We start from the raw sequence: 17,524 nt of genomic DNA, 5'->3' as shown, positions 1-17,524 counted from the left end.
AAGGTACTTTAGCGTAGAAATGAAATAAAATACACATTAAAATAACGTCATAAAATTGATTTACTTAATCCATTAAACTAAAATCACAATTTGCATTACACCTATTTCGGCTAAAGTAGACCTAGACGGTTCTGTGTTACGATATAATGTCGTCGACCGACAATCTTCAGCCTTTTACAATCTTGCACCTCTCCTAAGTCTATGGCACCATATACTCGTACGTAGAGTAGAGCGGACGCCGGCCGCCCTCGAGCTATCACCGCCTCTTCATTATGGAACCTTGTCTGTTCAAATTTGGCTCAGGAACCTTCAGCTCTCGCCACTCCTTCTGTAAAAGATTACAAATAATGCTTTAACTGAGAGTAGGGATTAAATAATAGGTACTACGGCAGATACATTGTGGGAAAAAGGACGACTTGGGGCGACAGTAGCATAGCCGATACTTGTAAGATTCACCTGAACTGTACTGATTGACGGTACTAGTGGTGAATTTCCTACAAGTGACTATACCACAGATTTTAATTGTTGAGCCATTTAGGGTACACTTTACATTGGACATTTTACAATACCGTTTAGTATTCACAACCAGTAGCTTGAACCCTAAATGGATCAACAATTAAAATCTATGACCATAAAGATGACAGTCATTGGGTAGTTGTACCCTATTATATTATGTTCGAAAACTTTTTATTACTTACCAATTCTTTGTCATCCGGCACCCGAGACAAGAAGTCGAGAAGATCATTGTTAGGAACTCTTTCTGGGTTGAGCAGCTTCCGCGTGAACTTATACACACCTGTAACGATCAGTTTAATGATTAATGATACATACATAAATACTTGTAACTCAAACCGTATTATTTTGCTTCAAATAGTTCAATATTTTAATCACACAAGAATTAATTTATCTCTTAATTAGGTACACAAGAATCATAACGGAATTCATTCATAAAGGAAGGAAACAAAAGAAGAGGAATTATCCTATGCACTTTTGCAGCTCGCTGTACATTAAAACTGTGCTTTGCCTCCGTCATAATAATTTTCATTGTTATGTTATAAATAGGTACTACATATGTATTTTGTCCAAGATTGTATAATGGTCAACTTTACTCACCTAAAACCATGAATAAGTAATTGGCTGGTACGAGGTACAGAGCGAACGACGTCGAGATCAGCAATATCATCGCCAGGTAGCTCAAATACGGGACGCTAAAGAATATTAAGCTGTGAAGGAAAATATACTTATATTAGCTTGGATAGTTATAATATAATTTCCGTGACTTGACAGCGACAAAGCGTGACAGTGCCTTGCCTTCAAGCGATAAGTGTGGTTTTGTTGGTATTTTATTTTAAATGTTTTACGTGCATTCCACACTATTTATCAATAGGTCTAACATATTTCTAATCATATAGCTAATTTCTAAAACTAATTAACAAGCTCAATGCGGTGTGTTAATTAATGAGTTAATGAGTTAAGCTAATTGCAGTTAGATCCGGTTTAATGCAATATTGAAATTAATTATAACTAATTTTTATTTTTAAACTAATATAAACAACGAAAATAGGGAACTTATGATATTATAAGCCATTATAATGTATGTTCGGTATTTACATTTTGGCTACTGAACCTCGAAAAATATATTTTCCCGCTATTGCGCATAATGAAAGTGATAAGAAAATCGAACTGATAACGAAAGTGATATAAATCATACTTTTTCATTCTCTCGATAAGTGACACGATGTAGTCGATGCTGTTCTTGGTAGTAAACGTGAGATCTTGCAGCTCGTACAATCGCGCCTTTATCGTCATCTCATCCTAGAACGCGAGAATAATTATTATCATATTGTTATTGCCTAATTTAGTCAGCCGACTAGATAGATAGTTACCTATGCTTTTAGATTAAATACTTATAATATTCATCACAACTCACATCACAACATATTGTGATGGCGCGCGTTACATCTCTCTTACTCATTTATTCTAAAAATAATTGTTGACTTCTGCGCAGCATGGTTCCATTTTTATCGCCTGTCACTATGTCACTGTTAGAATGTGACAGGCATGGTGACAAGCGATAAAAATGCGACCGTGCTACCGCCGCAGATAACAATTATTTGATTAATTTGACTGATTAGCTTATTAGTTATTACTTATTAGTAGTAGTTATAGCTCGTTAGCAAAATTGGGCTTTCGCAAATATGGCCACACACACACACACTTTAATCAACAAGGGACGAACTCCGATATCGCTAATAATATCTATTCTATACATGTCGCCAGGTGATTTATTTTGTAACTTGTGGGTTGTGGGGTTAGTGAAAGTTGGTCGTCAGCCAGTATGACTAGTTGACTGCCCATTTACCTTGCAAAGACTAAGGTTAAATAAACATCTTGATTAAAAAATACTACGTACTTGTAATTAAATCCTTATCCATACCTTTTGCGTATCTATTTCTTCATCGGATAAATCGTCATCTGACGTATAAACCGGAACTAGGGCATTGTTATCTGTAACACATAAATGCATACCGATAATAATAACGGGATTTAGATAACGTAGTTAGTAGTTACCTATGCTTGGACTATCTATTGGAATGCGATGTATGGAGAAATTACACAGGAGCCCGCAATCTCGTATTTAAATAAAAAAAATGTCTCCGGTTGTAAATTACTTACACAGTAGTGTGATTGGATCGTAAGAAAAATCCTGTATTTTAATTGCGGTTTAAGTTAATAAATAATAAAAGGCTAAACACGTTGTTTATATAAAATGGAAAACTAAAAATGTATTTAAAGGTAGAGACGTTGAAATTGCGGATAACTGTAGAGGGTTAACAATAAATAGAGAAACTCACTGCAACTTCGGTAGCCAGTCCACTGGTAGACGAAGGCCGCCAGCAACAGCAGCGGCAGCATCCACGCCTGGAAGCAGTACCAGAAGCCCAGCCACACGGCCAGCGCCACCACCGACCGCTCTCGGTTCTCCCATTCGAACAAAACTCTGCAAACAACAATGATCAGTGGTCTAAATAAGTAAACTATGAGGCTTGTGGCATCCAGGAAAATACGCCGGATAGGTTTTAATTTTGTCACAAATTTCACAAATTTTAAACAACATTACCAAAATAAGACCATATTCAGCGTGTTTCCTTTCCAATACTTTCCAATATATGATAAGAATTTTATTTACATATGTTATTTAGATTATTATCCATTATTTTATTTAATATATGCACAGCAGCGCGACGAACCACTACCTTGACGCGTATTTGTAACGCTATGGAAGGTCTATATTCTACCCACGCTCACCTGGCCTGGCCTTTAATGTGAGTATGTACGAAAAGTACCTGTCACTAAATCTGTGCAGTCTTTCCTCTTTTATAAGCAAAGATGTGTGCATATAATTTTAAACAGTTTTCAGTTTTATCGCTTAGCTACGTCAGCGGCTGACACATATTGTGCCACGGCTATTATAAGTAAAATAGGAAATTCACGAAAGAGCATGCTTATTTTAAATAAATACTACAGTAGGTAAATTAACTTACTTGTACTGTTCGTTTCCGAGGTAAATTACATGGAAGATATCTTTGATAAATACTAAATTACTGTATATCAATGGAATGTCAAATTTGGCCGGCTTCTGTATATATTTGGTTTCCTTTGGGCTTAATACTCGTAGAGATGCTTTGATCTGAAAAGAAAGAACAAAACAAATGCAAAAAACCGGGCAAGTGCGAGTCGGACTCGCGCACCAAGGGTTCCGTACCATAATGCAAAAAAAAACGGAAAAAAATGCAAAAAGAAACGGTCACCCATCCAAGTACTGACCACGCCCGACGTTGCTTAACTTTGGTCAAAAATCACGTTTGTTATATGGGAGCCCCATTTAAATCTTTATTTTATTCTGTTTTTAGTATTTGTTGTTATAGCGGCAACAGAAATACATCATCTGTGAAAATTTCAACTGTCTAGCTATCACGGTTCGTGAGATACAGCCTGTTGATAGACAGACGGACGGACGGACGGACGGACGGACAGCGAAGTCTTAGTAATAGGGTCTAGACGTGCGCGCCGCCGCGGCGCGCCGCCGCCATAAGGAGTCAGCGCGCCGCCGCCGCCGCCGGTAGTTTAAAATTTGCGCCGAGACAAAACCCGCAAGAGGGTACAAATTTAAAATCAATGGATATAAAGCGCGTGCTACAGCGTTCCGAATTTTCCGTTTTCTTAATTAATTGCTTGATTTATTTTAACCCTTAAATCGATAACGTCCACTATACTGGACATCCCAAGAAAAAAATTCTGCACCAAATATTAAAGCATAGCGTTACTTTTTCCTGGTAGCGTACTTACACTACCCAGGAAACTACGACTACTACTAATACTTGAATGATATGTTATTTTTAAGTAAGTAAGTAAATATTGGAAACCAGTGTGAACATAATCTTTTTGTCAAAGTCCTACAGAACGCAGAACTTGCAAGGAAACATCCGACAGACTGACATTCTCCCCATATTTCATTATTTTTTTATATGCCAGTATTAAGCAGTGTTAAAACGTGTAATAGGTTACTAACTGATGGTCTGTTTTTTACGTGGCAATATGATTTACATAAAAATGTTTTGTGTTTATGGGTAAAAACAAGTGTAAAAAAGTGGAATGTCCAGTATTTTGCCCGTTGTCGATTACACGGCACTTTTGCTAAGTCCAATATGTTGGACGTTGCCAAGTATGCGAAGAGTAAAATTATTAAATTTTCTGGTAGTTTTTGTGGCAAATAAATGAAATAGAGCGATGTTAGGTGTTTCAAAACGTTCTAAAAAGTCATTACTTGCCGTATTACAACGACGTAATGAACCAAATAGATAAAAAATATGGATTTTGTGGTGTGTGGATTTGTTTTCATCAAGAGACAGACCCGATTTCATTTGAGAAATTTATTACAACAATTTTGATAAAAGTGCATGCATTATTGTAAAAACCATTGCTCAGATGTTACTGCTTCCTAGGATACCCCGCTAAGTTAGATTTAATGTGAAATAAATGACGTCAATGACTGGTAAAATTTTACCACCTACGAGCTATAAAGTTATTGCAAAAATATAAAAATAATAGGTTTTACTTACCTAAATTCATTTCATAAGTTGACATTATCAGTAAGTGTATTTCTAATTAAAAAATGCAATTATTCTCTATTTATTTAATAAAAACATGAATTGGTTTAAAAAAAGCCTATGCACTTAAAGTAGGGGTACTCTATACTCGGCGTGTCCAAAATACTGGACGTCTTTTCATTATGCGGCGTATCTTTTTATTTACACCGATCATAGCAGCGTCCAACATACTTGACATATGTTTTTTCAACATTATAATTCGATTATTTTTCATGATTTTTCTACAATAAACCAAAAAAAGCGGCCAAGTGCGAGTCGGACTCGCCCATGAAGGGTTCCGTATCAGCAAGTAACATAATAAAATTGCGGTTTACGATTTATGACGTATTAAAAAAAACTACTTACTAGATCTCGTTCAAACCAATTTTCGGTGGAAGTACATCATATATTTTTTTTAGTTTTATCATTCTCTTATTTTAGAAGTTACAGGCGGGGGACAACACACATTTTACCACTTTGGAAGTGTCTCTCGCGCAAACTATTCAGTTTAGAAAAAAATTATATTAGAAACCTCAATATCATTTTTGAAGACCTATCCATAGATACCCCACACGTATGGGTCTGATGAAAAAAAAATATTTTTAGTTTCAGTTTCAGTTGTATGGGGAACTCCCAAAAAAAATATTTTTTTTCTATTTTTGTGTGAAAATCTTAATGCGGTTTACAGAATACATCTACTTACCAAGTTTCAACAGTATAGTTCTTATAGTTTCGGAAAAAGTGGCTGTGACATACACGGACAGACAGACAGACAGATATACATGACGAATCCATAAGGGTTCCGTTTTTTGCCATTTGGCTACGGAACCCTAAAAAAATGATGTAACACAGTTTTTTTGTGATTTTTTCCCTTGTTGATTTAGAGTTAATCTTGGTTTTTCATTATACGTATATTGAAAAGTTGAAAATCCCACGCCGCCGTGGATTTTTTCGTGGCGCGCCGCCGCCCGATTTTTTTCCACCGGCGCGCACGTCTAATAGGGTCCCGTTTTACCCTTTGGGTACGGAACCCTAAAAAAATATACCAATACATTTATAAGATTGTCCTATCCGATTCCTTTTCGAATCCGATTAATTTTGACAATGTGTAATACCTACTTAATCATTTTATATTTTCGAAGTTCAAACTAGTTGAAAAAAGAGAAAATACGGTGCCATATTTAATTTAATAAATAAATATCCCAAACCCTAAATCAAAAACGTTGTAATATACTTATTTATAACTTGGGTTGGGGTGGACTTTCCCTACCGAGCACTAGCATAGTCAATAACTACAAAAAAAGAACAAGATGTTCTTTCGAATTTAAACTGTTGTGGGACATACTAACATTGAATAATTTTACGGTTTAGACTCACTTGTTTTTAGTCACTCGCGCGACATGTTTCGGAGAGCCTAGGTCTCCTTTCTCAAGCACTGACAGTGCGAGCAGCGTTTACGACGGCCGTGTATCGTGTACAAGTGAGTCTAAACCGTAAAATTATTCAAAGATGTTCTTTATTAAATACCTAACCTATATTTTTATAGGTATTTAATAAATTATATTAAACATTATCTATATTTTTATAGATAATAGGTTTTCTTACCGGATTCCACGCTATAGACATTTCTAGAAGGATCCTTGGGCAGTTTCCTTTAGCGCTACTCATTTTCGAGCGGTTTTTCAGTGCGTACCATCTCTTCTCGTCGTTGTTGATCCGTAATAGAGGGATCGAGATCTTTCCCAGAGTTTCACCCTTCATGCTATTAATGAATGATTCGTCATATACTGTGATGTCTAATGTAGAGGTTATGTCGTTTACGCCACTGAAAAATACAGATAGGCACCATAGAAAATAAAAATGAATAAAATAAATTATAATAGAACTGGGCATAAAGATATGGTCATATATATGTATCTAAAGAATAACGATTTAAAGTCATACGCTGCATACAGCGTCACATATTGTACTAATCAGAACGTAAATAGTATTTTCTTTGGTATTGATGGTTGTCCGGCGGCAACCGGCGACCAAGATCAATGTTGAGTCCATGAAGCAGTATACTTAATACCTAGACACAACTACGTGACTTACAATAAAATTATAATATATAAGATACTTATAAGTGTAACTCTTGCTCCACATGGGTTCGGAGGTACCGGCGACGGTGTGCGTCTGGACACGGGTGTTGTCAAACTCCAGCACGCAGTAGGCGTCGGCCTCGCAGCTGATCCCGTTGTCGCCACGTGGCCCACTTCGTTGCATGAGGCTCCATCAGGTGTGGCTACTCCATATAAAAATCGTAAGATACTTACAAAGTGTAACTCTTGTTCCACATGGGTTCGGAGGTACCGGCGACGGTGTGCGTCTGGACACGGGCGTTGTCAAGCTCTAGAACGCAGTAGGCGTCGGCCTTGCCGCTGATGCCCAGGACGCTGAGCCCCCGCGCCCCGTACACCGTCACCGATACTTGGCCCACTTCGGTCCAGTCGTTGTCCAGGCGGTACCAGGTCTGAAAATACCATGGTTATCATTGAAGCGTTTCAAACAGATTCCAACAGTGTAGAAACAATTTATATTTATTTACCAGATATATATGTATTTAAAACGGTATTAAAAATTCACGAAAATTACACCTGCAACTGAAAGTTTTTCACCGCTTTCCTTCACAACAGAGAAACTGGTAAATATAAATTGAATGATATTATTTACGACAAAAAAATTGCTGTGAGGTGGGTAAGAGTCAGTATTAAAAAAAAACTAGGTATTTAATCGTTAAGCTATCAATGCAATGTAGGTATAGCAATATCAGTCTATTTAAATCCCTAGAGCCTTAGATTGTTGCAGCAGCTAATGATATAGTTACAACACAGTTTTCTAAGTATAATGGCGCCTACATTACTTTAGTAGGCATAACGATAACGATGCGCAAGAGCAGTCAATGCACCATGGTAATGTCGTTTAAATTGACCGCAGTGCGAGATATCATAAACTCGTTAAAAATAGGTAATTCAAGTTGCGCTGTATTGTCGCATGGAAATTTTACATCCTCGACATGCTAATGCCCAAAAGTTGTCACCCTTTTATCACCTCTAATGATAATGATAGTGACGAGCACTCGAACGTCTACCATAAATTAGCTGTTCTATTCTAATTTACTCTGTTTCGCAGATGATATGAAAATCTATGCTAAAGTAAAATCTGCTCATGATTCTGTCCTTATGCAAGAGGACCTTTCGCGCCTAGCCTCCTACTGCCAGTTAAACAGATTGGAACTTAACCCATCCAAATGCTTTACATTAACCTTCTCTTGACAGCGATGCATAATTCCAACTACATACTTGATTGAAGGTCAACAGCCGCAAAGAGTCCAGTCAATGAGAGATCTGGGAGTTATTCATGACTCTAAATTAATTATTTGACTCCCACATTAATGCTGTCATATCTAATGCCTCCAAAACACTAGGGTTTATCATGCGTAGCTCCCAACACTTCATTGAAGCTAAAACTATTAAAATTCTGCAAAATAAACAAAATAAATAATAAGTAAATGTGCGTCTGTGGGGTGATGGTGGAGGCAAACGGGCACCATGGATTGAGTTGTGCGCGGTGTGCTGGTAGGTTTCCTCGACATCATGCCATTAATGATATTGTGCGCAGAGCGATGGTGTCGGCTAACCTGCCGTGCATGTTAGAACCCCAGGGTCTTAGTCGGACGGACGGGAAGAGGCCAGACGGTCTCACTCTTGTTCCTTGGGCTAAAGGTCGGAGTCTGCTGTGGGATGCTACATGTGTGAGCACCTTTGCCGCATAGCATCTTGCACAGACGATACGTGCGGCTGGGGGGGCTGCGGAGAACGCCGCGAGACAGAAGCATGCCAAGTACTCAAACTTGAAGCCGGTTTACGATTTTGTCCCTCTCGCTGTTGAGTCGGCTGGTCCTTGGTGTTCCGATTCGAAGGTTTTTGTGAGGGACCTGGGAAAACGCATGCGGGATAGGGGTTGCGATCCTAGGTCTGGTTCGTACCTGGTCCAGCGTATATCGTTGGCTATTCAGCGCGGGAACGCTGCTGGTATTTTGGGGACGTTTGTGCCGGGTACTTACCGGATTAGGATATAGGTTTATGGCTTGCTTATGTTTTGTAATGACCAATTTCCTTTTAAATTTGACGATGCATGTTGCAGATGACATATGTAAACGTATACATTTTATTTTGACGAAACCTGAGGTGGATGAGCTATCTGTATGATGACGAAGCCTGCGCTGTGGATCTGAAGGTACCTATGCTGTTATTATTATGTTTTTCTTTTTTGGGTCAATAAATTATTTTTTTTTAATTAAAATTATTTACTGTACATATGTTGTGAGCATACTCAAGTGAGTATGCATCACAAATTTGGAATCGCCGATATCATACTTATATTGATAGACTAGAACGCATCCAGAAGAAATTTATCAAGTTCCTCTGCTTTAAACTTAAATATCCTTATACATCCTCCAACTATGCCAATATTTGTAGGAAGCATCATCTCATTCCGTTGCATACACGCCGTGAAATCTCAGACATAGTTTACATTCTCAATATTATAAACGGAAATATTGATTGCCCTGAATTGTTGGCTGAGCTCTCTTTCAGTATTCGATCCAAATCTACAAGAAATTTTCGACTCCTTGTTGTTCCAAATGCTTCGCGTAACTACAGACAGAAGAGTTTTTTGATACGTGCTAGTAAACGTCTAAATAAACTTACGAAGGAGCATGACATCGATATTTTCAACAGCAACATCCAAACTGTGCGGCGTATCCTGACAGAGGAGTTCTTTAAATGAGCATGGCTTATTGGAATTTGAAATTTCATTGTGCTGTGTTTTTTCTTTATTAGTGTTCCGTACAATACTTTGTTCACGGAACACTTCGGTCTTGCAAATCAGTTAAATGCGTTTTTCTCAGAGACCGTTTGACGAAGATACCTAAAATTTGGAACAGCAATTACCACCACTCATATTGTAAATAAGTCAAAACTGCTTATTTTTTATTTAATGGGGAAATTTAGGGGGTTGAGAGGGGTAGGCTGAATTTTATTTTCATTTGTAAGAATCGTGTGGGGTACCATTGGAAAGCTTGCAAAAAATTGCGTCGATGGACTGATTTTGACTTCATTTTAGAGTGCAACAGTATCTTAAAAAATGCATTTAAAGTTGCAAGTTTTCATACAAAATTTTTCAACTCTGTCCTGGCGATTTTCGCGAAAACTATAGCTAACAGGCAGCTGACCAGTCAATACCCAACTTAAACAAGCATGGAGACGGCGGGACAATTATCAGCTTAACTTTATCTTTATTAGTTTTTCAACTGCAGCCTGATCTTTGGTTGCTTAGGGCTAGCTAACTGATGCTTACACTGGTCATTTAATATTAGGAAGTAGTTTTAGCGAGAAAGATCCGTAGTTAAAACTTTGGCATTGAAATTTATGAGTTATATCTTTGACACAAAGTTGAATTCCGCTTGCTTATTTTTGTGGGATATTTATTTTTTTCTGAATAGCCTACTATAAGTATGAGATAGAACTACAAAATACAACCTTGTTATAATGCAAATAAGTTTAAATTTCGAACGGCCTTTCCAACCAATGGAATATCTCAATGTGCCCAGTAAGAATCATATTTATTATTGCAGTTCTTCACTGTCGTTGTGATTTTTTTCACAATAGAGCACATAGAGTTAGTAAGGCGTATAGAAATAATAAAGTCATTTAATATTTGTTAACAGCTATGGCCTCATCTATAGATTTTATTGAGAGTATCTGATTCGTCGAAACAATATACACAATATTCCTTTTCATTAAGTACCATTACATTTATGTATTAATTGTATATAATATGTATTAATTGTATACAGTACTTATGTATATTTTTGACCGGATCGGTGAGCAACCAGATCCCGTCCTGTTACGAGAAAATATTTTTATCTTTTAAATACAGTAATGGAAAAGATTTTCTTTTTTAAATTCTTTGAAAAACACGTTTCCTTGGCCAAAATTCAAGACGTGCAGAAAATATTAATAACTGACTCATAACTTATATTTTTTTGATAGCTTAAGTAGAGTAATAACACTTATAACAGTAATAACCTATTAATGCGGTTTATATTGCATTAGAAGTACATTATAAAAACTTAGAGTTAGACCAAGAAAAGTCTGCAGCGATTCGATTTTCATAGCTCACGCAGTGCAAGTGAAGTTTGATGTTTAAAATAACGCTTGCACTGCGTGTGCTATCAAAATCGCTGCAGACCTTTTATGGTCTAACTCTAATTATATAAACTCTGACTGAGTTCAGTATCAATTGAACGTAGTTTAGCGAAAAGGATTCATTCATAAACTATGTCATTTAAATTAATAACTTTTGTTTTTGAATTTTATTTAACAGATTATCGTGGATTATATGCTTTTCCCTAAACTACGTCGGAGAGTCGGACCAAGCTAACTCTGCATGGAATTTGCAATGACAAAGTGTGACTGTGTCATCATTAATGTAATTTTTCTATGAAAATATGACGTTTATCTCACTTTTACACTCTCTCACTTTGTTAGCTTAGACGAACTCTACATTTATTAGCAGTTCTAAATAATATTAAAGTCTATTTTTATATGGCATGGAACTAGAAACAAATTCAAATAAATAAAAAAAAGCTCAAGGCGCTCTTATACTCGAGTTTTACGTTTTCAAGGGGGTGAAGCAGACGCGTGGTAGAACGGACAGGCGGGCGCCCCGCGCGGCGCACCGCACCATTCCCGCGCAGCACGTCTACGTCCTTATTCTGACGACATCGGTATTCTGAATTGTCAGTTCCGGGATTTTTTCCGGCAATTAATATTGAATAAGATTTATTAGCAAATTCGAATTTTGATGAGTACTTAATGAAATTAAAAATGGTAGGTAAGACGGTGAGTGTAAATAATTATTAATCATATACAATATAAGTGTATACCGCGACAAACTGAGAATCTAATCAAATTATACCAAATTATTATGAGACAAAAAATAGTACTTAGGGGCTATTCATAAATTACGTCATTTCAAATTAGGGGGGGGGGGGGTCTGGACATCGGATGACGGTAGCATGAAGTAGGAGGAAATGGGGTCATTTGATGCATGATTTTTGGATGATTATAGGGGGGGGGGGGGGGGGTCCAAAATCGTCAAAAATCGATGACGTAATTTATGGACAGCCCCTTACTAATAGACATTAAAAATGTAATAGAGCTAAACCAAGAAAAATCTGCAACGATTTTGATTGCACACGCAGTGCAAGTGTTATTTTAAACGTCAATCTTCTATGAAATTATGAATAATACTTGCACTGCCTATGCTATCAAAATCGTTGCAGACTTGGTCTAACTCTAGCAGTCAATTTCGGGCAAGTAGGTAGTGAAAATAAGGAAGAATACTAGCAAAGCTAAGATAATTTGTGGGACTATTGAGTTATGCATAGCTCCAATAAGTCAATAAAATTAGCTGTCTTCACAAGAAAGAATTATAACAATTTATAACTCTAACTGTAATACTAACTATTTTTCTAATTTTGAATTGACGAGTAAAAGTCAAGCATTTAAAGATTGTAATGACAAAAAACACTTCTACTTCGACATTCGAGTTACTTAATAGCTCAAGAAAATAAAAAAAATCTGCGGAAATAATTCGTATAATTCTGAAAATTGGCACAGTTATACCTTGTGGTGTCCAGATAACCATACTTAATGTCCTCGAGCTTAGCGGGTGTGCTGAGGGTGTAGGGGGGAGGGGGGGTGAAGGTCCCTTTTTTTAGTTTTTCGTAAATAACTCGTAAATGGTGGCCAATATAAAAAAATCTTATTAAACGTTAATAATCTACACAAAATTTTGTACAAAAAAGATTCAGTACACTTTTAGCAGGGATCAATATTTAAAAAGATAATAAAGAGAGAAAGTTAATTATATTAAATTCTAAGGTTCCTTGTTTTTATTTTTTCGTTAATAATTTTAAAAGTATGACTCATAGCAAAAAAAATCTTATACATAAATAATAAACATAAGCTGCAGCCTGGTGGTTGACGGACGGACGGACGGACGGACGGACAGCGAAGTCTTAGTAATAGGGTCCCGTTTTACCCTTTGGGTACGGAACCCTAAAAAGACAAAGCAGCGGGTAAGTTGTTATTTATGTATAAGATTTTTTTTGCAATGAGTCATACTTTTCAAATTATTAACGAAAAATTCAAACAAGGAACCTTAGAATTTATTATAATGAACTTTCCTTCTTTATTATCTTTTTAAATATTGGTCCCTGCGAAAAGTGTACTGAATCTTTTTTGTACAAAATTTTGTGTAGATTATTAACGTTTTACAACATTTTTTGATATTGGCCACCGTTTACGAGTTATTTACGAAAAACTAAAAAAAGGGACCTTAGAAGTGATTATAATTGAATTTCCCGCGTTAATATCTCTTTGAATATTGATCCTAGCAAAAAATTGTACTAAATCTTTCTTGTAGGCAATTTTATGCAGATTACTTATGTAATAGAATATGTTTTGCTATGCGCCACCGTTTAAGAATTCTTTACGAAAAACTAAAAAAAGGGTCCTTTAATATCAAATATCTCACTTCCGGTCAAGAATTCGATCAAGCAACCGGCAAATTCGGATTCAGCGGGGTCTAATTAGGTTAAAAAACCCGGTTGCCAAAAAGTAATACGATTTGCCAGTCGAAATCGATATTATGAAAAATATGACCAGTCTAAAATATTTGAATCCTGTATATGTTTAAAAATTATTCAATTTGATTAATTTTATAGCCTTTTAAAATATGTTTACACAATTTATCAATCGTGACTGAATTCCGGATTGGTTAGATGGGTGTGTGCCTTTGCTGCCCAACTTGTTATAAAATGACAATATGACGGACGAATGTCTGAAATGTCACCGTATTTAAGAATTATTTTGCTTTTCTTCGTAAGCATGTTGAAAAACATTGTGTGTATAACATATTTGCATATTTATACTGTGATTACCCATTTTATGAAACGTCCGCTAAACTAGCATAGGTCCGACGCCGACAGTGGTCACGGGCGTACTGGCGACTGGCGTGAGGAATGGGCGCAAGGTATTGCCGCGTAGGGTGTAATTTAGTAAGCAAAATGATGAATTCATCAAATGATGAATGAAAACATTAACGTTTCGATAAAAGGACAAGCAATAATGAAGATTTACTTAAAAGCTATCGACTGAAGTAAGTTTCATAAACATTTTCGTCGTAGTACTTCTAACATAAGGAAATAAAGACAGTGGTAGGCATGTTTTCAACTTAAGATTCTATCGAGAAAATTATGAGCCGTCGTGTTCCTGACAAGCAATAACGTAGTTCAAGGACTGAAGTTATACATACTAGAAAATAATGCATGAAATCCTTGTAAAAGTCTGTAAATATGGTGACAAAAAAGCGCATTTTACTACACACAAACTGAAGGAGTATTGAATACCGAGCTATAATGGTGAACCGTAAAATACTAAGGACCTATCGAGTCTGAGCGCTTGGATGTAACGTTGCCCTTGCTGTTTTGACTGCACGGCTCCTATAATTAAAAATTTAAAAAACATACCTGCCTGCGTTTTCAAATTTTATACAATAATGTTCAGTCGTTACGGAAACATCTAAGGGACATAAATGTAGATCCCATATTCAAAGCCATGTGCGAGTCTTTATTTGTAGAAACATGGTCATCTCCAACAGATGAATGAATTTTTTCTAATCAGTCAATAATTTAATATGAACTTAAACAAGAATAGTAACCTAACAAATTATTTTAATAAGATTGGTTTTACTCCAATGATAAATAACACGTATACGTCTAGAGACAGAACTGAACTTTGATTGATAGTGTTTTTAGGAATATTCCGAATTCCATATTTACATATGTTGTTGAAAGTTTTTTCAGCCACCACAAACAAATTTGTCTCAGAATTAATGATATATTAAATATGTAGTAAAAACTACAAGGGTTGCGAAACTATAAGGGTTCCTATAGGGTAGTTGAATACGGAATCCTAAAAACAGGCAAACAACTTCTGTAAAATATAACGATGCGAACGGAACACTAAATGCCTCGAGCTATCTCGGGCTTGGCCAAATTATTTCTTTTGAATCTTCTTTAGTAATACGAATTCAAAATGAGTTACTCTGCATTTGGCGTTGAAATGAATGTGTAGTGCAATAGTGCTAACCACCAATTGTTTTTATTAATCTGTATTTCTTTAGAATCTTCTTTAGTAATACGAATTCAAAATTAACTACTCTGCCTTTGGCGTTGAAATGAATGTGTAGTGCAATAGTGCTAACCACCAATTGTTTTTGTTAATCTGTATTTACTGGTGAGAACCTGTAATTGGCTTTTTGTATCACATTTATGAAACCTATTAACATGTTAACAGCTGTTGGATCTCCGAATAGTAATAAATAAATAAAATAAATAAATAAATAAATAAATATTGAAAACTTGTTTACTTATACCCAGCAAACATTTTAAGTATTTTTTCCTAGGCTCGAAGAAGATTTTACTAATTTAAGTAAAAATTACGTCCTAAGTCACCAATTATTTTACGTATTTGTACACTTTTACTTCCAAGTCAAAATATAGGGACAATAAAACGTAAATTTCACTTCATAAATACACCATGAAGTCAAGGACTTACGGGTTGAAAATAAGGCGAAATATTAGGTAAAATTAACCTTGAACCCTGACCAATAGGTCAAATCTACCAATAAGGCATTTTAGGTGTATTTGCGCCGTAATTATTTCTTATACGGGGACTATGAAGTCACGGACTTAATGGTTGAAAATAAGTCGAATTACTAGGTAAAATTAACTTCGAACCCTGACCAATAGGTCAAATGTACTAATAAGGCATTTTAGGTGTATATGTGACGTAATTATTTCTTATACGGAGACCATTAAGTCAGGGACTTAATGGTTGAAAATCAGTCGAAATATTAGGTAAAATTAACTTCGAACTCTGACCACAAGGTCAAATGTGCTAATAAGGCATTTTAGGTGTAGGTATATGCGACGTAATTATTTCTTATATGGGGACCATGAAGTCAGGAACTTAATGGTTGAAAATAAGTTGAAATATTAGGTAAAATTAACTTCAAACTCTGACCAATAGGTCAAATGTACTAATAAGACATTTTAGGTGTATTTGCGACGTAATTATTTCTTATACGGAGACCTTTAGGTCGTCGATTTTATGTCGATTTAGCTACTCATTTTAGGTAAATGTTACTTAAAATAGATACCAAATTGCGACCATATAGTTAAAAACACTTGTAAAATACTATCAATACCATAAGGTTGTGCCGCCATTTTCTTCCATTATAACGAGATGCAAAATATGAAATTGCATAATTTAAGTTGTTATATCTTGAATGGTGCCATCGCACGGTACTTCATTTTGCTAATATTCAAAATAAAACAATATTTTTGATCGAGTCAATACACTCAAATACACAAAAATTCAATTACAACACTCAATTACAAGCAAATATATGCATTTTGATTTTATAAAATGTTGAAAATTTAAATATTTTAAAAGCCCATCGATAGTTTTGTATGTAAACCTAACATATTTACTGCACGAAAAAAAATTCTGCGCACTAGATTTAATCGTTCTTCATCTGCGTAATCGGCCTAAATTATTTTACATGACTTAGTGACCGCCATTATCATTGCACAACTTAAAGTTGTTTTCTTGTTAGACATTTTGTTTCTGAGTGAAAAGAATATATAAGCGTAATGTTTGTGTCTCTTTTTCTCTTCATCGCGTCTCATCTAAATATTGCCTCACCATCACGTCTAAAGGTGGTAAAGTTTACCAATTTATTACATTTCAACTACGCGGCACGTCATGGCGACGTCGAATCCACGTCGGAAACATGACCTAGTGTTGACCTAATGGTTGTAATCGTAATCACTAAATTACCGTCAATAAATACGTCACCGGCACGTGCTTTTTTTCCTCATTTATGTCGACTCGGGGTGCCGACGACGTCGATTCGAGGTGCCTCATTTTGGTCACCGTAAATTGTGCGACCTAAAATAGGTGCTTTTCTCGGAATATTGACCAAAAATGTTTGCTGGGTAGGTATGTGCCTGCATATATGTTCGCTCATTGTAGAGCATTGATTAATTTCTGAAAAGGGTTTTTAGACTTACCTATTAGTTGATGGGCAGGGCAAATTTTTATTGGTAAATGTTAGTTGAGGTGCATGAAGGAGCTACCTAATAATCTACGTTGCAGCACATGACGTGCCTTCTTAGCTGATTTTCAACTAGAATT

The 17,524-nt window shown here is 36.0% G+C and overlaps 1 protein-coding gene across 7 annotated transcripts in view; it reads right to left on the bottom strand.

Annotated features, from left to right (window-relative positions):
- Positions 1 to 50: 50 nt before the first annotated feature.
- The window catches only part of LOC134804457 (multiple C2 and transmembrane domain-containing protein-like), a 75,317-nt gene continuing 57,843 nt past the window's right edge, over positions 51 to 17,524 (bottom strand). For 6 of the 7 annotated variants that reach the window (XM_063777503.1, XM_063777504.1, XM_063777497.1 and 3 more), the window contains exons 6-14: positions 7,466 to 7,662; positions 6,756 to 6,975; positions 3,546 to 3,691; positions 2,856 to 3,001; positions 2,438 to 2,508; positions 1,712 to 1,815; positions 1,114 to 1,223; positions 699 to 796; positions 51 to 328 (exon numbers count right to left, since the gene is read on the bottom strand). In XM_063777503.1, the coding sequence (XP_063633573.1) occupies positions 257 to 328; positions 699 to 796; positions 1,114 to 1,223; positions 1,712 to 1,815; positions 2,438 to 2,508; positions 2,856 to 3,001; positions 3,546 to 3,691; positions 6,756 to 6,975; positions 7,466 to 7,662 (1,164 nt within the window). In that variant the 3' untranslated portion in view covers positions 51 to 256. The remainder of the gene's footprint in view (positions 329 to 698; positions 797 to 1,113; positions 1,224 to 1,711; positions 1,816 to 2,437; positions 2,509 to 2,855; positions 3,002 to 3,545; positions 3,692 to 6,755; positions 6,976 to 7,465; positions 7,663 to 17,524) is intronic. The other variant, XM_063777498.1, reaches the window with a different exon arrangement.

The sequence above is a fragment of the Cydia splendana genome, chromosome Z (genome assembly GCF_910591565.1).
Source record: "Cydia splendana chromosome Z, ilCydSple1.2, whole genome shotgun sequence".
NCBI classification, from domain to species: domain Eukaryota; kingdom Metazoa; phylum Arthropoda; class Insecta; order Lepidoptera; family Tortricidae; genus Cydia; species Cydia splendana.
The sequence above is the reverse complement of the archived record's forward strand: the minus strand, read 5'-3'. Positions and strand labels throughout refer to the sequence as shown.